Here is a 22,179-nt window from a genome sequence, read left to right as displayed (position 1 = left end):
TTAAACCTTTAGAAGGTGATAACATTAAATATTTTATATAAAGGAGCAAGATACTTTCAGTAGTTATTCCAACAATCAAATGGAAACGTAAACTTGCTTTTTTTAAAAAATAAAAACACCACATAATTTGGCTTTAAAGTGTCAAAGTACTTTGTTCAATGTATTTTACTAAGCACCTGAAAACTAATGTCAAACTACACTTTTGTAAAGATCCAGAGAATAGATTTGCTCCAACTGTGAAATACTGAATTGGTCAAACACTTAAGAAGGAATTCCCAAAACAAGCTACTGTTTATTTCATTGATACTATTTATTCCAGTAATATCCATTCCTATAAGGATGCCACTAAGATCCAATATTCTGTTGCATTTCCAATTAGACTAGTTTCAGTATTCTAAAAATTTGTATTTGTGAGAAAATGGCAGGCTTAATATCAAAAGCAAAAGATCAGGATTAATCTCATTAGTCAAACAGTTATTTCCTGGTATTAATCAAAATGGGCAATTCTAAAACCAATAGATTTGGGCTGGCAACAGACCTTACGATAATTGTATCAACATAAAAATAGGTTGTGCAACTAGCAGGCAACTTCTGTATTTTAAGTCATTAAATTCAAACATATTTTATCTGTAATGGAAGCATGAGTGTCAGCAACACCATTGTCTCTTAAAACTGAAGCTTCCTAGGAGATTAGACACATGGAAGAATGTCTTGTGAAGTATATAATAGAATCCAATAGGCAAAAAAGTACTGTAAGCTTCAATGCACCTTATTTCCAATGACAAGCTGTGCTAATTATTTTGGCCCTGACACTCTCCAGACACCTGCTTCATAATCTGTCACCATGCCAAAATAAAATGTTAAAATATTGTACATAAAGTCTTGGGATTGAAAGAGAAGAAATATATTAATTACACATTCTTACTATGAATGCATTGGCCTACCAAGTATGAATGTTTATAAAGTAACCAAGTCATATCTTTATACAGTATATTATTTATATAGTGGCTTAGTATAGACATTCTTATGGTAAATTTAGAATGCAACATAATTTAAAGTGTTCAAAATTTTGCAAATTTCAATCAATTCAATTTTTTCCCCAGTTTAAAAACTATTAGTTATTTCTATTTTCACTATATCAGACAGGCAAACAACATCTCTAAATATTTAAAGACAAGTCTTAAAGTAAACTGTACAAGGTTTCCATTTAAAATATACCCTACTCAAAAGGCACTAAGTAGTTTAAGTGTGCAGGTGACTTCTTGGAAGAAACTGTGTGCAAACAGAGCCTGCTCCACTAGCTCTGCATTCTTTAAATTTTTGTAATGTTCTACAAAGTATTGCTAGTAAACTGTATGTATGATCAGACTTTATAAAGAGCTGAATTCAGTCAGTCCACAGAATCACATATCTCTTTTACTTTCTGATTGAAGTCTTCAGGTTGATCAGCATACACATAATGACCAGCACCAAGGATAGCCTGGGAGGAGGAAGTAGAAAAAGAGAAGTCAGAATAACAAGAACATCAACAAATCCTGAAACACTAGGACATGGGAAAAACATACATTAGGAAAAATAAAAATAAATACATATCCAAACCTTCACACATAATCATGTGTCTGTTATTACATAGTGAGAAGGACATACTCTCCCCCATGTCTGGTCATACTGCAAGTTCCTTTGGTCACCCTGAACAAAAACACCATGCCAGGATTTCCAAACAGGCTTTTACATCTAAATCAGAAACCTGATTTTTAAAAGGACTGCGATCAATGAGAGCTGGTAGGTGCTCATTACTTTGGAAAATTTCTAACACTTACTAAGACATCTAAATGTGGATGTAGAAGCTTATAAAACATTAGGTTCCTTTATTTTAAATCTTGGCGCCAGCTCCTGTACATTACATTACAAGTGCTAATATTAAAACCAGACAAATCTAACAAGTGTTAGAATGTGCATTAGATGAGAACATTGATTAAAAAACTGACAACTGTGACAGACCCAGACCAGTGGGGTACAGGAGTCTGGTCGAAGGCAAATATACTGGCCATTGGATAAACAGTTTTCTGTTCCTTGAGTGACCAGAGCAGGGGCTGCCCTAGAGCAATCAGGAACCTGCTAGAACCAATTAAGACAGGCAAGCTAATTAAGACACCTGGAGCCAATTAAGAACTTTCTAGAATCAATTATGGCAGGCAGGCTAATCTGGACACCTGGTTTAAAAAGGACCTCCCATCAGTTAGTAGGGGGGTGCACAAGGAGTGAGAATGTTTGCTGCTGGAGGACTGAAGAGTTCAAGCGTGATCAGGCTTCAGGAGGAAGATCCTGCAGTGAGGATAAAGAAGGTACTGGGAGAAGGCCATGGGGAAGTAGCCCAGGTAGTTGTAGCTGGGACTCAGCTGATACAGGGAACATTGTAGACAGCTCTATCCACAAGGCCCTGGGCTGGAACCTGGGATAGAGGGTGGGCCCGGGTTCTCCCCCATCCCCGCCAACTCCTGATTGGACACAGGAGGAGTTGACCTGGTCTGTGAGAAACACCAGAAGGGAAGGTCTAAATTGGAAAGGGATCTGGCCTGTCCCCGACCCAGTAGGTGGGACACAGAGACTGTGGGGATTGTTCTCTGTTCCCTCATGTGGCCAGTGATGAGGTTAGCTGAGTGGATGGCAGGTTTGAGCCACTAGCAAAAGTGGCCAAACTGAGGGCTGCAGTGAATCTCTGAGGCAAACAAATCCGCCAATAAGCACAGGACCCACCAAGGCAGAGGAAGAACTTTCTCACACAGCCTATTGCACTCAATCCATATTGATTCAGCTGTGAGACTTGCTTCCAGCATGAGGAGGTAACAAGCAACTGCAAAGGAGGTGCAAACTTTCTTCCTATTTCACCCTCAGTTTATTCTTTCTATTGAGGAACCATTATTACATAGGAATAAACAAAAGGAAAAAAGAGAGTAAAACTACTGTTTATTCAATAACTTGCTTTAATGCCAAAAAAGTTTAAGTGGAAGTGCAAACCAACTTGAAATTGTGCTTTACATGTTAAGCTTTCTACCAAAATGCAGCTCCAACTCTCCCAAAAAAATCTGGACAATGGTTCTTTGGCTCCTTCCCATCTAAACACAGAATGTCTGAATGTTTTTCATCTCATATGAAATGTATGCTCTGGGAAAGACTGAAAGAGCACGACAATAGATGATTAAGAACTGACTGCGGGCTTTAATTGCTGAGGATTTTCTAGACTGTGGCAGCAGCTTGTTTGTCATTTCAACTCTCTAAATTAACTTCTATGATAATCAGGGAAAAAAGTAAAGTCGGATGCTGAAAATCACATCTGCTGGCACCCTCCTGAATAGAGAATTTTACTAAAAAGATATAACTAAGGGCCACTGCAACTACACCTGATACTTCTGTAATTTAGTTCTCTCCATGCCCAGACTGGTAAAGCAGGCCATTTTACAGTACTCTATGGGAAAGGCACCTGAACAATTTGTACTTAATTTTATACAGAGGCATTATCCCCTTTTGAGCCCGCCTTCCCTGAAATTACAATTCACTTGCACTTCGGAGGGACAATTACTGTTTTGGATTACTAACTCTCTAGGAATTGAGAAAAGTTATCTTAAGAGAAGAGAAATACTAGGAAGCTAAGAAACAGTCACAAAATAAAATGTAATTAGAAATAACGAGATCTAGTTAGATATTAGAATAAACATTGCTGGGGAGACACTTTACTACCTAAAGGGAGACATTGGAAGAAGCCTCTCTGTCACCCTAAAGGATGCCTTTCAGTGTCCCCATTTTTCTTTCCGTGTTGCATTTGCCTTTTATAACCCACATCTTGGCTGACAAAATGTTAAGCTGAATTAGAATAGGACATTAAATTAGCCCTCCTGTCCCTCAGACCAGATTGGTTATACCTGTTTGCATGACTCACGCATGTCCTACCCTTCTACTCCCCACTCCCTAACAGTAACTTCTGTTATAGGAAGTCTGCTTGTTAAGCCATAACAGATCACTTTTGATAAATATATTTTTATTCGCAAACACGTCACTACTTCAGGAAGAGCAGAAGTGCTCTTTAGAAGGATCTGACTTTCCCTAATCCTCCTATACTGTATTGGGCGGTATTTATGAGTGAATTATAGAATCAGGAAATTGAGAGAAAAATCTCATCTTGTCCACACTCCCTTCTTCGTATACCTACTTCTGATACACGTGCATAGTCATTACAATCTTTTGTTCAACTTCATGACCTACAATATATTATGTCTAGAACATGTTTGGGCAAATTACTGGTCAGTCACATCCGGAAGACCACACAACAGTAATACGATATCCAGCATATTTTAAGATCTGACCAACTCATAAAAGTAACTCGTACATCCATATTCAACAGTCACAGCTGTCTAGTATGATTCTGAATATCAATGATAATAGTAAATTTCATTTAGTTCATTAGAAAAGTGGCCTCTCTGTGTGTGTAAATATTAATCTAGGATGTAAGCACACACATCTGAAAGAGTAGCTCTCCTCACATATATAAGTAAAGCCACATTGGCTGGAATGACAAAATTCAATATTTCTGCAATGATTCAGATGAGGGCACTTCCAAAACTTCAGAAGAAAACAGTTACCACTTATAAAAAACGTTCGCACTACACAAAATGATTGGAACAATTTATCACATTGAAGATTCCTTGATTAAGTAGTATGTAAACTTAGACTGTAGGTATGTTTTCTTTACAAAACACATTTCATTAGAACACTGTAGAGTTCATGCTTTTTTAGAGAGGAAAAATGACCCTCTGGTTAAGTACCTGGATTGGAAATTAGGAAGAAATGTGGCTCAGTTCTGAATGCCACAACCAAACTTCCTTTTGACTTGAGCCCAAGTTCCCCCACATGAAAAAAATGGAGATGAAGAGTTACTGACCTTTCTGTAACTGTCTGTGTTGCACATATCCATTCAAATGTAGGTGTGTGCGCGCCCCAAGCACAGTTACTGGAAATTTTTCCCTTAGTGGTATCCGTTGGGTTGGCTCTAACACCCTCTGGTATCCAGTGCTCAAAGTGCTGGTAATAAGGGGCCCTGCCCTCCTTCAGTTTTTTCTTGCCAACCGCCTCTTAAGAGGGGAGTGAGGGTGGGTTTTGGAATGGACATGTGCAACAGATCTTGAAAAACAACAGTTACAGGAAGGTTAGGAACAGTTTTTTCATCTTTGAGTGCTTTCACATGTCCGTTCCAATGTAGGGGACACACAAACAGTTGTCCTGTAGGTGGGTTTGGAAATCAAGGGCAGGCTGACTGTAACACAGCCCAGCCCAAACTGGCATTGCCTCAAGCCTGTTGTGTAATGACACAGTACATTGTGAAGGTATGAACTGATGACCAGGTTGCCGCCTTGCAGATGTCCTGAATTGGAATGTGCTAAAAAAAGCAGCAGAAGAGGCTTGCAAACTTGTAGAGTGAGCTATTAAGTTAGCCGGGGGCGAAATGTTCGTGAGGGTGTAACATGCCTTGATACACGAAGTGATCCACGATAAGATTTGCTGTGCAGAAATGGGGAGACCTTTCATCCTTTCTGCTATTGCTATGAACAGCTGAATGTATCTGCAGAATGGTTTGGTACTTTGTATTGTAGAAGGCCAGAGCACACACAACATCTAATGAGTGGAGGTGCTGTTCCTCCCTGCTCTCATGTGGTTTAGGGTAAAACACTGGCAGGAAAACTGTTTGACTCCAATGAAACTGTGATACAACTTTCAGAACGAACGATGGGTGCTGTCGCAGATGGGTTGTGTCCTTAAAAAAAGACTGTGTATGGGGGCTCTGAAGTGAGAGCTCATTTTTAGGAAACCTATCTGACTGAAGCGATGGCCACCAGGAAGGCTACTTTCCAAAAGAGGCATAACAGCGAGAATGTTGCCAGTGGTTCCAATGGGGGTCCCATGAGTTTTGACAGGACTTGGTTTAGGTCCCACGGGGGGTGGGATATCTAACTTGGAGGAATACCATCTCCAGGCCTTTGAGGAACCAGACTACTATGTCATGTGAAAAGATAGAACAGTTGTCCTTCTTGGGATGGAAGGCAGAGATGGCCGCTAGATGAAACTTTACTGAGGAAAAGGCTAGCCCTTGCTGTCTTAGCGACAGCAGGTAGTCTAGAATGAGATGCAGAGAAAACTGCAGAGGCAGTTGTGAACACTAGCTGGAGAACCTCTTCCATTTGGACAGGTAGATAGCTCTGGTGGAAGGCTTTCTACCGGTCATTAGGACCTTGCGGACTTGCTCTGAGCAAACTTGCTCTTCTGGATTCAGCCGTGGAGCTTCCAGTCATCCAGGTGCAGCAACATGAGGGTTTGGGTGCAACAGTCGACCGTGATCCTGGGATATTACGCCTGTGTGCGACAGGGGTTGCAGGGTTGTCTCCATGGACATACCTAGTAGGATGAATAAACAGTGCTGCCAGGGCCATGAGGATAACCCACGCTCCGTCCCACTTGATCTTCATCAGAAACTAGTGGATCAACTGGATAGGAGGGACAGCACAGTACAGGTGCCTTGTCATGGTAACAGGAACGCATCTCTGAGAGACCCCAGGCTGTGGCCCCTCAGGAAACAGAACTGATGGCATTACCTGTTGGATCAGGTGGCAAACAGGTCTACAAGGGGAGTCCCCCGCCATCAGAAGATGTCCCTTACAATGTCTGGATGGAGAAACCATTCATGGTGAGAGGAGAGAGACTAGCTGAGGTGATCTGCTAGCTGGTTCTGAGTCCCAGGAAGATAGGATGCTTCTAGAGTGATGTCGTGATCAATGCAGAGTACCCACAGGCAGAATGCTTCCTGGTACAGGGGGGAAGAACATGCATCACTCTGTTTATGTAGATCATAGCCATTGTATTGTCCGTGAGCACTGAAAGAGATTTGCCTGTCAAGTTAGGTAGAAATGCCTGGCATGCTAGACATACTGCCCTGAATTCCCTGACATTGATCTGCAGGGAGAGCTCTTCTTGGGCCCAAAGGCTTTGGGTTCTGATGGGTCTTAAGTGGGCTGCCCAGTGGAGGGCTGATGTGTTACATTCCAGGGACAGGGATGGGTGAGGTCTTGAGAAGGGTACCCTCGGGCTGTCCAGTCACCATTGTCCAGTCACAAGATGAGGCTGGGACCGTGAGAACTGAGTCCAGGTGATGGCGAGAGAGGGAGTAGACCAGGGCTAGCCAGGCTTGCAGGGGTCTGAGTATTAGCCTTACATGTTGCATTACATATGTACACGATGCCATGTGGCCCAGGAGACTCAAGCACTTTTGTGCTATCATGATTGGATGGCTTCGGAAAGATCGTATCAGGAATGCAATTGTGAGGAATCGGTCATTTGGAAGCAGAGCCCTCGCTTGCACTGAGTCGAGTTTTGCCCCTATGAACTTGATCTTTTGGACTGGGATCAGGAAAGTTCAGCAGAAGGCCTAATACACAGGAAGTTAATTGAAGGAGATGGATGTCTGGCTCTACTTGAGTTCTGGACCAGCCCTTGATCAGCCAGTCCTCCAGGTATGGAAATACGTAGACTCTCTTTTTCCTTAGGAAGGCCACTACTACTGCCAGACATTTTGTGAAAACTTGCAGGGTGGCCAAAAGGGAGCACCATGAACTGGAAGGGACTTTGGTTCACTACAAATATTAAGAAATGTCTGTGAACAGAGAAGATCGAAATGTGAAGTAAGCATCCTTTAGATCAAGGGTGAAATACTAATTCCTGGGATCCAATGAAGAGATGATGGAGACCAAGGAGACCATGTGGAACTTCAGGTTCTTTAGAAATCAGTGGAGACTGGGCAGGTCTAAAATGGGTCTGAGACACCCCCTATGGCTTTCAGAATTAGGAAATAGTGGGAATAGAACCCCTTTCCTCTCAGGTGATGGGTTGCAGAGGATTGCAAGGAAGAATAGGAATCAAGAGGACTCGCAGCCAGAGGGAACAGGAGATAGACTGGAGAATCGCACTATCACCAGGAAAAAGCAGGTCTACATGATTGGGGACTCCTTACTGAGAAAAATAGACAGGCCTGTAACCAGAGCTGATCCAGAGAACAGAAGGATGTGCTGTCTGTCGGGTGCTAAGATACGGGATGTGGACCTGAGGCTGAAGAGGATCCTAACGGGAGCAGGAAAGAATCCACTGATTGTCCTTCATGTGGGAACAAATGATACGGCTAGATTCTCACTGGAACATATGAAGGGAGACTATGCCAGGCTGGGGAAGACGCTTAAGGAAATCGAGGCTCAGGTGATCTTCAGTGGGATTCTGCCTGTTCCTAGAGAATGGCAACAAAGGTGTGACAAGATTATGATGATCAGCAGATGGCTCAGGCAGTGGTGCTATAAGGAGGGCTTTGGGATGTATGGCCACTGGGAGGCATTCATGGACAGAGGACCATTCTCTCGGGATAGACTTCACCTGAGCAGGGAGGGAAATAGACTTCTAGGATTGAGGCTGGCACAACTCATTAAGAGAGCTTTAAACTAGGAATTTGGGAGATGTCCAGGTAATCTCTACGCCAGATTTTAACACTGAGAGGGAAGAAAATGAAGAAAGGATACAGTCGTGGGTAGGAGAATGGACATAAGGAGGAAGGGCAGTGTGGATACCAGTCTAATAGGTCATACTGGCTGTAGAATGTCTCTGCCTAATCGGGTAAAGAATATGAGCAAGGCCAAACAGCAAAAATTAAGATGTTTGTACACCAATTCGAGGAGCCTGGGTAACAAAATGGAGGAACTAAGTTACTGGTGCAGGAAGTGAAACCAGATATTATAGGGATAACAGAAACATGGTGGAATAGTAGTCATGACTGGAGTACAGGTATTGAAGGGTATGTGCTGTTTAGAAAAGACAGAAATAAAGGCAAAGGTGGTAGAGTAGCATTGTATATCAATGATGAGGTAGACTGTAAAGAAATAAGAAGTGATGGAATGGATAAGAGTCTGTCTGGGCAAAAATCACATCAGGGAAGAACGCTACTAGAGCCTCCCCTGGGATAGTGCTTGGGGTGTGCTATAGACCACCAGGATCCAATTTGGATATGGATAGAGCCCTCTTTAATGTGTTCAGTGAACTAAATACTAATTGGAATTGTGTGATCATGGGAAACTAACTTCCCAGATATAGACTGGAGGACAAGTGCTAGTAATAATAATAGGGCTCAGATTTTCCTGGATGTGAAAGCTGATGGATTCCTTCACCAAGTAGTTGCTGAATCAACAAGAGGGGATGCCATTTTAGATTTGCTTTTGGTGAGTAGTGAAGAACTCATAGAAGAAATGGCTGTAGGGGACAACCTTGGTTCGAGCGATCATGAGCTAATTCAGTTCAAACTAAATGGAAGGATAAACAAAAACAGATCTGTGACTAGGGTTTTTATTTCAAAAGAGCTAACTTTAAAAAATTAAGGAAATTAGTTAGGGAAGTGGATTGGACTGAGGAACTTATGGATCTAAAGGCGGAGGAGGCCTGGAATTACTTCAAAGTTGCAGAAACTATCGGAAGCCTGCATCCCAAGAAAGGGAAAAAAAATTCATAGGCAGGAGTTGTGGACCAAGCTGGATGAGCAAGCATCTCAGAGAGGTGATTAAGAAAAAGCAAAAAGCAGACAGGGAGTGGAAGATGGGAGGGATCAGCAAGGAAAGCTACCTTATTGAGGTCAGAACATGTAGGGATAAAGTAAGAAAGGCCAAAAGCCATGTAGAGTTGGACCTTGCAAAGGGAATTAAAACCAATAGTAAAAGGTTCTATAGCCATATAAAGAAGAAGAAAACAAAGAAAGAAGGGGGACCGCTAAGCACTGAGCATGGAGTGGAGGTTAAGGATAATCTAGGCATGGCCCAATATCTAAACAAATACTTTGCCTCAGTCTTTAATAAGGCTAAAGAGGATCTTAGGGATAATGGTAGCATGACAAATGGGAATGAGGATATGGAGGTAGATATTACCACATCCGAGGTAGAAGCGAAACTCGAAGAGCTTAATGGGACTAAATCAGGGGGCCCAGATAATGTTCATCCAAGAATATTAAAGGAACTGGCACATGAAATTGCAAGCTCATTAGCAAGAATGTTTAATGAATCTAAACTCAGGGGCTGTACCGTATGACTGGAGAATTGCTAACGTTGTTCCTATTTTTAAGAAAAGAGGGGAAAAAGTCATCCGGGTAACTACAGGCCTGTTAGTTTGACATCTGTAGTATGTAAGGTCTTGGACAAAGTTTTGAAGGAAAAAGTAGTTAAGGACATTGAGGTCAATGGTAATTAGGACAAAATACAAAATGGTTTTACAAAAGGTAGATCATGCCAAAACAACCTGATCGCCTTCTTTGAGAAGGTAACAGATTTTTTTAGAAAAAGGAAACACAGTGGATCTAATTTACCTTTATTTCAGTAAGGCATTTGATATGGTTCCGCATGGGAAATTATTAGTTAAATTAGAAAAGATGGGGATCAATATGAAAATTGAAAGGTGGATAAGGAACTGGTTAAAAGGGAGACCACAAAGGGTTATAATGAAAGATGAACTGTAAGGCAGGAGGGAGGTTACTAGTGGAGTTCCTCAGGGATCGGTTTTGGGACCAATCTTATTTAATCTTTTATTATTGACCTTGGCACAAAAAGTGGGAGTGTGCTAATAAAGTTTGCGGATGACACAAAGCTGGGAGGTATTGCCAATACAGAGAGAGACCGGTATATCATACAGGAAGATCTGGATGACCTTGTAAACTGGAGTAATCTTAACAGGATGAAATTTAATAGTGAAGAGTGCAAGGTCATGCATTTAGCGATTAATAATAAGAATTTGTGTTATAAGCTGTGGACTCATCTAGGAGTAACAGAGGAGGAGAAGGACCTCTGAGTATTGGTAGACCACAGGATGAGTATGACCCACCAATGTGATATGGCCGTGAAAAAACCTAATGCGGTCTTGGGATGCATCAGGCGAAGTATTTCCAGTAGAGATAAGGAGGTGTTAGTACTGTTATACAAGGCACTAGTGAGACCTCATCTGGAATATTGTGTGCGGTTCTAGTCTCCCATGTTTAAGGAGGATGAATTCAAACTGGAACAGGTACAGAGAAGGGCTACTAGGAAATGGAAAACCTGTCTTATGAAAGGAGACTCAAAGAGCTTGGCTTGTTTAGCCTAACCAAAAGAAGGCTGAGGAAAGATCTGATTGCTCTCTATAAATATATCAGAGGGATAAATACCAGGGAGAGAGACCAATTATTTAAGCTTAGTACCAATGTGGACACGAGAACAAATGGATATAAACTGGCCATTGGGAAGTTTAGATTTGAAATTAGATGAAGGTTTCTAACCATCAGAGGAGTGAAGTCCTGGAACAGCCTTCCAAGGGGAGCAGTGGGGGCAAAAGACGTATCTGGCTTCAAGACTAAGCTTGATAAGTTTACGGAGGGGATGGTATGATGGGATAGCCTAATTTTGGCAATTAACTGATCTTTGACTATTAGTGGTAAATATGCCCAATGGCCTGTGATGGGATGTTAGACGGGGTGGGATCCGAGTTACTACAGAGAATTCTTTCCTGGGTGTCTGGCTGGTGAGTCTTGCACACATGCTCAGGGTTTAGCTGATCGCCATATTTGGGGTCGGGAAGGAATTTTACTCCAGGGCAGATTGCAGAGGAAGGTGAAAAACCCCCAGGGCCTCTGCCAGTGTGGGGCATGGGTCACTTGCTGGAGGATTCTCTGCACCTTGAAGTCTTTAATGCATGATTTGAGGACTTCAATAGCTCAGACATAGGTTAGGGAGTTATTACAGAAGTGGGTGGGTGAGATTCTGTGGCCTGCGTTGTGCAGGAGGTCAGACTAGACTATCATAATGGTCCCTTCTGACCTTAAAGTCTATGACTCTAACGTGTTCCACAGCTCCCACCCAAAGGAGGGACTGGACTTCTCGTTCCAACAGGAGAAGGGTCCCTAAAGAGAGACAGAGAGGACCGGTGAGAAGGTGGGGTGGACAAGAATTGGATGGTGTAACCCAGTTTTATGGTGTATCCCAGGCTGTCTGAAGTTATCTGGGTCCAGGCATCCAAGAAATGGGAAAGGTGGTTGGATATGGTTGGGGGTAGAGGGGGTAACCTGGATCCTGTGTAGAAGGTATTGTGATGTCAACCTCAATCGTCTCATCAAAAAGAATGCTTTGATGACCCGGGGTGCCTGGGAGCCAACTGAACAGGGTCTGTCGAGGATGACTGCGGATGGGGCCTTCACCTAAACCCTCTGTTCCTTCTCTTCTGTTGGCCCTGACAGGTTGTTTGAGGGAAGTAACAGCTTGGCTGCTGTGGCCTGCAGTCCTTGCACCTGCTGGTACATAGAGTCCTGGGGATTTCAAGGTCATCTGGGAGTCCTTGAGGCCACGCAGTCTAGCATCCATCTGCTCTGAGCAGAGCGACAATCCTCCAAATGGGAAGTCCTGGATGTACCTCCTGAGGGAGGCCTGAGGATTGCAACCAGGAGCTCCTATGCATCGTCACCACAGTCACTCTGCATCTGGCCATGGAGTCAGCGGCATCCAGGGCTGCTTGCAGGGAACCTTGAGCTACAGTTTTCCCTTCCCCAATTACGGAGGAAAATGCCTGTCTGGGGGAGAAGATCCTTGAATTTAATCAAGGATTCCCACATGTTGAAGCTGTAGTGCCCCAGCAGGGCCTGCTGGTTTGCTATACAAAGTTGCAGGCCCTCTGATGGGTAAGCCTTACACTCAGAGGTCTAGCTTTTTAGGGTCCTTTGCCTTTGGCACAGAGCTCTGCTGTCCCTGGTGGTCTTGCTCATTGGGTGCCACAACCACCAATGATCCCGGGAGGGATGGGGGTGGAGAAGAGGAACTCACACCCCTTGGCTGGAACAAAGTATTTACGCTCTGAGCATTTCGCCATCAGTGGAAGGGAGGCAGGAGTTTGCCACAGGGCTTTAATAGGGTCCATGATGGCATCGTGTAGCAGCAGAGCCACTCTGGATGGGCCTGCTTGTGACAGACTATCCAGGAGGCCGTGTGTAACCTCCTTAACTACCTCTGTTTGGACCCCTAGGCTTGAGACTACCTGTTTAGTAGGTCCTGATACCCCTTATGGCCATCTGGAGGTGGAGAGATCCCAGGTGCCACTGCGGCCTCACCTGGAGTGGAGGAGGAGTAGGCGGCGGCGGCTAAAGCTTGTTGGGGAGCCTCAATTGCTGCTTCTGCTGTCTGCAGGAGCTTGCAGAGCTTCTTCTTAGGGTTTGGTGCAGTGTTTGGTACCGGAGTATCTTTGTACAGTATCAGGATGCTCTAGCCTCCGAGATGACCGAATAAGAGCGTCTTGACAGGGTAGCTTGAGGTGGGTGAAACCCCCAATGATTCCAAAAAGGCCACTGCATGGTAGTGGGGCCCCCTGGGTATGGTGGCCATGCACCCGGAGGCCCCTATGAACTCAGTGCCATGATGGAGTCGGAATGGCCTGGGGAGCAGAAGGGTTGGCTGCTTTGGCGGGGCAGTACACTTCCGCCTCTGAGTCTGAGGACTAAGAGGTGCGCTGCAGAGGCCAAGGCAGCGCCATGCCCCTGGGTGTCGGAGAAGGCTGCTCAAGGGCCCTTGAGGCTCTCAGCAAGGGTTCCCCCTTGGACATCTGACACAGTTCTGGTTGAGGTGCTGGTGTCAATTCCCTGCTGCTTGGGGGCACTGATGGAGCCGAGTCTTGACCCTCCAGGGAGCCTAGTACTGGCAGGGTTAGAAGATCCCTTTCAGCTGCAAAGGCTTTGGGGTCGACGGGACTGTAAAATACCCAGTACTGTGGTCCTGAGTGGGTGACATAGGACGCTCTGATACCAGGACTGTGGGCACCTGGCAGTGTGGCACCAGGGATGAAGAGAGGCCCAGTACAGGTCTCTCCCTCTCCCGGTCTCCTTTGTCCTTTTGCACCAGAGACCGGCTCTTCTCCTGGCACCGGTGAAGATGATTGGTGCTGGGTGACTTGTGTTGATGGAGGAACACTCTGCACTGAGGCAGAGGTGCTCGGTGCTGACTCTGAGCGCAGCTCTGAATCTGTTCTTAAGCTGTCTCCATAAGGAGGACCTTTGAAAGAGCAGTCCTTCTCGGTCCAGGGCTTGAACTCTTTACAAATTTGGCAACTGTCCTTCCTATGAGCTACCCCATAGCACTTGAGACAGCTTGAGTGCGGGTTGCTCAAAGGCACAGACCTCTTGCATGACGCACAAGGCTTAAACCCCAGTGACCGAGGCACGCCTCGGCACTGGGACAAAGGACAACTTTGTTATCTAAGAGCAGAGACATCCAATCTATGTAAAAACTAACTACTAAAAAGTGAGAATTATTTACACTAAAAGGTTAGGAAAACCACTATAAGGAGATTGTCTAAGCAATGAGAGGTTTCAGCAACCATCACAGGTGGTAAGAAGGAAATGAAACAGGGCAGGGCCCCTTATACTGGCGATATGAGTGCACCACACCAGAGGGCGCTAGAGCTGACCCAACAGATACCAGTAAGGGAAACATTTCTGGCAACTGTGCTCTGGACATGCACATACCTACATTGGAATGAACATGTGTAAGCACTCAAAGAGGAATATTTATTTTCTCCCACCCTTTTTCTGTTATAGAAATCAAATCAGATATCCTATCCAGAGTTTTAAACTGTAAGACCACCATTCCAGGGCTGGCACTAAATAGGGCAAAGAATGGACACAATTTACACAAACCCATAAAAAGGAAAAAACAAGGGCTAGAAAAATTCACTTACTACTGTCTTTACGTATGAATTTGGTCGCAGAGACTGGATGGTACTACCAGAATTGCCATCTATACAAGAACGTGCTCCATAAATCACAGTGATAGGAATATCTTGATGCATGTGAGCGATCCGCTGTAACATTGGCCTTTTTGCCCATCCATAAGGAACAGTCATGTTCTTGAAAGCAGTTTCACCACTTAAAATGTCAAATGAAAAGTGCAAAGTAACATACATTAGAAACAATAAACTCAACTATACATACAAAATTATGGAGTCTAAATTAGCTGTTACCACTGAAGAAAGATCTCAAGTCATCATAGAGTTCTCTGAAAGTCATCTGCTCAATGTGAAGTAGCAGTGAAAAAACTTAACAGAATGTTAGCAACAATCAGGAAAGGGATATATAATAAATCATAAAATATCCTTAATTATATAAATAAATATATAAATCTGTGGCACACCCACACTTGGAATACTGCATGCAGTTCTGGTAGTCTTACTTGAAAAAAGATAATAGAATCGGAAAAGGTACAAGACAAGGGCAACAAAATGATTAGGACATGGAACAGCTTCCATACGAGGAGAAATTAAAGAGTGGGACTGTTCCACTTTAAAGAGAAATGACTGGAGGAGGGAAGAGATATGATAGATCTATAAAATCATGAGTGGTGTGGAGAAAGTGAATAGGGAAGTGTTATTTACCCCTTTACATAACAACAACCAGGGGTCTCCAAATGAAATTAATAGGCAGCAGGTTTAAAACAAACATAAGGAAGTCCTTCTTCACTCATGCACACTGAACCTGTCCAACTCATTGCTAGGGGATGTTGTGAAGGCCAAAAGTATAACCAGTGTTGTTGCCAACTTAGCTACTTTGTCACTAGATTAGTGACTCTTTGGTTTCCCTAGCGAGAAAATAAGTTTCAAAGTGATTGGTGACAAATCTAGTGACTTTCACTGCCAATTACAGTGACATTCAGAGAAAGAAGTCACCAATATGTATAGTCACAAAATCATTCACAAGCAGCTCAGTGTTAATAAAATCCATTCCATGCTGTTATTTATTTTTTATTTTTCTTACAGATTTAAAATTTTTATTAAAGCTAATATTAAAATTATGTAATACATAATAAAAGACTGTCTGTGCATCTGCGTAGAATGCTTATATTAACCAAAGTACAAATGTTGGTTTAAAAGTAACACAATATATGTAGTACATAATCAGCAATAACCCAAATAAGATTAATAAATTTAATTACTACATTCTGTTGCACACCAAGTCAATGTCATTATGTCTCAATTGAGCATGTCCTTGGAAGGAATCGCATTCCAGGGAGTTTGTGGAGGCTAATTAAATACTTTGCTAAGCCAGGCACACTTTGAAGAGAGCAGCATATTAGTCAGGACTTGTTTTTACCCAAATGTGTTCTTTCTCGCTGCTCCGTAGTAGACAGCACATCCCAGGTCAACTGGGATTGGTTAATTTCAGCTAAGCCTCCCTTTCTTGCCAGCCTGGATTTGAGCTGACAGGTTAGTGAAAGGGAGAGCCCAGAGCCAGGGGGAAGAGGGCATTCACCTGACCTGAACTCGATGCTGCAGGGAGCCAAGAGGGTAGATTTAATCCCAATCCCACTGCTTCCAGGGTCTGATATTTTGAAAACAGCTGGGCTGCTAACCCCAGGCCAAGTCAGTGAAGGAGTAAAGGGGAACTGAAATCAAGCTAGCTCCTCCTATGATCCTGTGGTAAGACCTTCATCCCTTGAAGCACGGTCCCCCCGCCCCATTAGGGCACATGGCTCTGTCTCATCCCACCACACCTTCCATCCGCGCGGCTCGCCTTGCCGGCTAACCTGCCTCCCCCGCCCTGCTCGCTTCATTAGTGATCTTCCCCTGCATCACAGGTTACACTACCTATTACAGAGCAGTGAGAAAGAACACCTTTGGATAAAAACAAGCCTTGGCTAATGTGCTGCTCTCTCCAAAATGTGCCTGGCTTTAGCAAAATATTTAATTATCCTCCATAAACTTCTTTTCCTCGCCTGCAGATTAGTGATCTCAGCCCAAGCAGCCCTGGAATGCGATTCCTTCCGAGGACATGCTCAATTAAAACATAATGACATTGACTTTAGTAATGTCAGAATGTAGTAAGAAGAACATGGAATAGATTTTATTAACACTATTGAGCTGCTTGTGAATGATTTTGTGAATGTACTTGCCTGGGTGAGTGTGTATACACACACACACACACTTCTCTAGAAATTTTATTTTGTGACATTTTTGACTCTTGAGTGCTTAAACAGCTACATCTAGCGACTTTTCGGGGTCTGTCTGGTGACTTCCTGCTATGTGAAGTTGGCAATACAAGATTCTGGGTTCAAAAAGAATTAGGTAAGTTCATGGAGAACAGGTCCATGAATGGCTATTAGCCAAGATGGTCACAGATGCAACCCCATCTCTGGATGTCCCTAAACCTCTGACTGCTAGAAGGTGGGCCTATACGACAGGAGATGGTTCAAAATTGCCCTGTTCTGTTCATTATCCCTGAAGTATCTGATGCTGGTCACTGTTGGAAGATGGGATACTAGGCTAGATAGACCATTGGTATGACCCAGTGGGGCATTCTTATAAGAACATCCTTTTGATTGAAACTTAGCTCCCAAGTGCTCATCCAAAGTTTAAAAGAAAAGAAAAGGCAACAAAATCAAACTTGGTAGACCTAAAATTAGGATTGCAAATAGATAAATGAACAAGCAAAGTTCAATAATGTTTTGCTTTTAAAATTAACACATTAAATGCTAGTAGCCTAACAAACAACCCTACAATAAAAAGCCAGTGCGCATGCATTACTGGGAGCTCTGAGGGAGGAGGAGAAGGGTGGCTGTTGAATTAGGAAACAGATTAATTTCAAAAATATTTTGGCAAATTTATGCTCACCTGGGTGACTGTACATTGCAGTGGTAGATGTATTCAGTAACAGTGTTATCATCAAACATAGAGGAATATTTTCGCTTGAAGTCTGGTCTTAAACGCTGTACAAGGCTTAACCCTGTAAAAAAAATAGAAGTTTAAAAAATAATTATCGGGAGCTGGTAGTGACCCCCTTTATTTAGGTTGACTAACATTTTCCCATTATAAAAAGGTCCTGAGGTTGTGGCTGAGAACTTTGGACAAGTCACTATCTCCCCTTCCATCATTTCCGTTCCTTAGAAAAATTCTAGCACCATGCATGATATCAAAACAAATGGACACAAACATTCCAAAAAGAATGGGCACCAAACTGCATCAGAGCAGCAGCCGCATCCCCCTAACCCCCACAGGGGTCAAGATAGAGGAACTGGGCTGGGCCAGGCTCCACTAAGCCTATTCTCCAGAACCAGCACATGGCTCCAACAAACCATTCCCCACCCTGAGGACTCTACATGGGATAGGAGCATCCCAACTTCTTGCAGGGAGGATGTGCTGGAGGAGATAGCCAGGCCAGGTTCCTTCCTGCAACTTCTGGACCTTGCATATGGCCTCAGTGGCTCATAACCTCCTCTTGGAGGAACAGCCTTCTCCTGTTGCCAGCTAATTTATTTAGTCCCATAGCTCAAGAGGTAGATGTCTGGGCTGGAGGTTTGCTGGCTGAACCCTATGGATGATGTGGGAACCACAGTAATTGAATTTAAGGGTTTTTTTAAAACTTTTTTCTTAAAAAAACATTCTCTAGGAAATGACATACAAAAACTACATTATAAGAACAACATTATTTTGGGTGCAAAACCAAGCACTTGAGAATTAGGAAATGTCAGAATTAAAGTTGTCCATGCAATCCTCATTTTGTCCTTTTGTACACATTCATTAAGATATTGTTCTTAGCTTTCTTTTCATTTTCAACTGGTTGACTTTGCAACCTTAAAAGGACGTTATTTTAACATATTTTGTGTATGTAATCATACGGCTCAGCATTGGCCTAACTCTACTCTCAATGAATCCAACAACAGTTTTACCATTGGCTTGAATGATAGTAGAGTTAGGGCACTGCTGAGTTCTTTTGAAAATCCTACCCATAATCCATTATTAAATGCCTTATCCAGTATCTGGGGCATGAATGAGGGATTGCTGGCTGAAGGTCAACCCAGATAAGACAGAATTGGTGCTAGTAAAAGGGGCTAGCAAACTGAAGACATGTCAAAGACTATAGCTCCATCTTTAACTGAAGATGTGACCTCACCATTTATGACTTGGGTTTATAATCTGGAGGTAAGGGTTAATCCTCAAATGCTGGTAAACAGTCACAGCAACTGCAGTGATCATAATGCTGCTTCCCCTACCTGTTTCAGGCCAAAAGGTTATGACCATTTATGTAGAACTTGTCACCGTGATCCATGTTGTTATAACCTTGAGATCAGACTACTGCAATATACTTTATGTAGGGTTACACTTTAAATCAGTTCAGAAACTGAATCTAATACAATAGGTTGCAGCTCACTTATTAAATGGAGGTTTTAGTCATGAGCATGACACCAATGCTCAGTTATTTGTACTGGCTGTACGTAGTATTCTACATAGAGTTTAAAGTGCTGTTTAGATTTACAACCCCAAAACTGGCTTTGGACCTTGTATTTGGGAGACTGCTTATTTCTGTGTACCATCCTGCTTCAAATGAAGTGCCTGCACTTCAATAAAGTGGAGACTACCAGCAGGGCATTTTCTGTGGGTAGCCCAATTTTGGAATGTACTTTCTACTTGGTCATAAGTCCAAGTTTATTGATCTTAAGTCCACATTGCCAAATCTCTTTTTCCTGGAATGTAGGGTGAGAGAAGGAAGCTGCGATATATTGGTGTGTGCTGAGATCAGTGGTTGGAGTGTGAGGGTCATCTCCCTTTTCAGTTTTAAGAAGATGGCTGCATTTGCTTTTGTTGATCAAACTGGTTTGTATTTTTAATGTTTATCAAGACAACTTGAACCTTTGGATAGTTTTTTTGTGCATGTTGTCTAAATAATATAAAAAATAAATACTCCACATTAAATCAAGTAACGGAGTTTCTATCTTATAAATGGATTTAACATTCTCACCCCCTCACCAGAAAGAATCTCACCCCCTCATCAGAAAGTCAGAATGTACAGTTAATCCACTATATAATAGGAAGAAAGGAAACCCATTCCTTATGCAAAAAAATTGAACAGATGTTCATGAAGATTTACAACAGAAGCTAGGATTGTTGGGGTTTTTTACGTCTAAGACAGACAAACTGGTTGCATTTTAGAGAATTTTCTTTGGCACAGCAATCTATTTTTAAATTAGAATTTCTGCTTTCCCCAAAAAGAGTGGAATACTGTTAAGAATAACTAAACTGAATTTTTAAGTTAAAGGCATCATTTGTTAGCTTTATTTCTGGGCAACTACTTGCTAATCGAATAGTCCTATTAAGTAAATTAGAAAAGCTTCTACTTCAAAGAATAATCTTGTTTGCAAAGTAACAAATTAATATGTCCAAAAGGCTAATTACCTTAGTCAAGCTTTTAAAACATACAAAAGCCTCTTTCTGGTTTGCATATTAAATTTTATATATATATATTTTAAAGAATACAGGTAGTTCAAATGTAAACAAAGGCTAGAAATTCCACTTTTTTTTTTTTAAACTCATGATAGACGGTTGATGTAGCTCCAGATGCTTTATGAAATAAATGATGGGCCAAAAACGATTTATAAGAAGGAAATTAGCAATTATAAGAAGACAACCTCTTAATGAAATATTTGCTTTGTATTCATATTTAAAATAAATAGAAATAGTACTTTAACAAATATTAATTAGCACTCACCAAAGGGTCCTGCTAACCTAAGACCAGCTAATGGATTAAATGGACTCAGCATAGCTCCTAGTGCTTTAATCCAGATTGGAATTGGTCGTTCTTGTTCAGCATTGTCAGGCCTCTCTGGAAAACCCCATGGCTCCACTAAAATGAGGTGCTTCACCCTGTTGGCAAAAAAGTTTTGTGAGGTTTAGTGTGTATAAAATGGTTTGAAGTCTCTCAATTTATTGTGGAACAAGAAAGATTAAAACTAGCTATCGGCAGATTAAATAATCTACATTATTCACCATCACGGTCATATCCTATGATCTAATTTCTGATCCTTCATTAGCATAAGAAAGTAAAATCGAAGAGAAGATTCAACACAAAACCAGCTGCTAGGCACTGTATTCTGTGAGTTAGAAAGATGAGATTTGTGTCCTTGTAAATCAGGTAGTGGGTATAGCAGAAGGGGTAATCACTAGCAGCCAGCATGGAATAACAAGAACAAATCATGCCAAACCAGCTTGATTTCCTTCTGTGACACGCTAACTGGCTTGGTAGATGGGGTAAATGCAGTGGACATAATATATCTGGACTTCAGCAAGGCTTTTGACACAGTCCCACATGACATTCTGGTAAATACGCTGGAGAAATGCATGCTTAGCAGAACTACCATTAAGTAGATACACAACTGGTTTAAACAATCACAAAGAGTAACTGTTAATGAAATGTCAGACTGGAGGTCTCAAGTGGGGTTCCAAAGGGATCTGTGCTGGGTCTGGTGTTCTTTAACAAACTTTATTAACAACCTGAAAGTAGGAACAGAGAGCATACTGATCAAATTTGCAGATGACACAAAAGTGGCGGCGGGGGGGGGGGGTTGCCAACACTTTGGAGGACAGAGCTAAAATTCAGCGGGATCTTGATAAACTGGAGAAATGGGTTAAAGACAACAAAATGAAATTCAACAAAGACAAATGTAAGCTGCTACACATGGTGAAGAAAAACCAAATGCACAAATACAGAACAGGGGATAAGTAGCTTGGCAGCAGCACTACTGAAAAGGATCTGGGAGTTGTGGTGGATCACACCCTAAACATGAGTCAGCAGTGCAATGCTTTTGCAAAAAAAGCAAATGCAATTTTAGGTTGCATTAACAAAGGTATAGCATGCAAGTCATACAAGGTGACAGTACTACTCTATTCAGCGCTGGTTAGGCCGTTGCTAGAGTACTGTGTCCAATTTTGGTCACCAATGTATAGAAAGAAGTAAAGAAACTGGAAAGGATTCAGACATGAGCGACAAAGATGATCTAAGTGATGGAATGCATGTAAACAAAGGCTGAAGGAACTAGGTATGTTTAGTTTGGAAAAGAGGAGACTAAGGAGGGACCTGATAGTGGTCTTCAAATATTTGAAAGGCTGCCATAAAAAATTTCTCTTGCCAGAGAAGAGGTAATGGGTTCAAACTACAGAATAGCAGATTTGGATTAAATTTCAGGAAAAGCTTCCTAACTGTACGATTTGAAACAGATTGCCTAGGGAGGCTGTGAAGCTCTTTCACTGCAAGCTTTCAAAGGGAGGCTGGATAGCCATTTGTCT

The 22,179-nt window shown here is 42.4% G+C and overlaps 1 protein-coding gene across 1 annotated transcript in view; it reads right to left on the bottom strand.

The window, feature by feature from the left end:
* Positions 1–291: 291 nt before the first annotated feature.
* Positions 292–22,179, bottom strand: part of ABHD5 (abhydrolase domain containing 5, lysophosphatidic acid acyltransferase) — a 44,227-nt gene continuing 22,339 nt past the window's right edge. The window contains exons 4-7 of the mRNA XM_048838708.2: positions 20,606–20,760; positions 17,734–17,845; positions 14,809–14,995; positions 292–1,480 (exon numbers count right to left, since the gene is read on the bottom strand). Of these exons, the coding sequence (XP_048694665.1) occupies positions 1,391–1,480; positions 14,809–14,995; positions 17,734–17,845; positions 20,606–20,760 (544 nt within the window). The 3' untranslated portion in view covers positions 292–1,390. The remainder of the gene's footprint in view (positions 1,481–14,808; positions 14,996–17,733; positions 17,846–20,605; positions 20,761–22,179) is intronic.

The sequence above is a fragment of the Caretta caretta genome, chromosome 2 (genome assembly GCF_965140235.1).
Source record: "Caretta caretta isolate rCarCar2 chromosome 2, rCarCar1.hap1, whole genome shotgun sequence".
In the NCBI taxonomy this organism is placed as follows: domain Eukaryota; kingdom Metazoa; phylum Chordata; order Testudines; family Cheloniidae; genus Caretta; species Caretta caretta.
The sequence above is the reverse complement of the archived record's forward strand: the minus strand, read 5'-3'. Positions and strand labels throughout refer to the sequence as shown.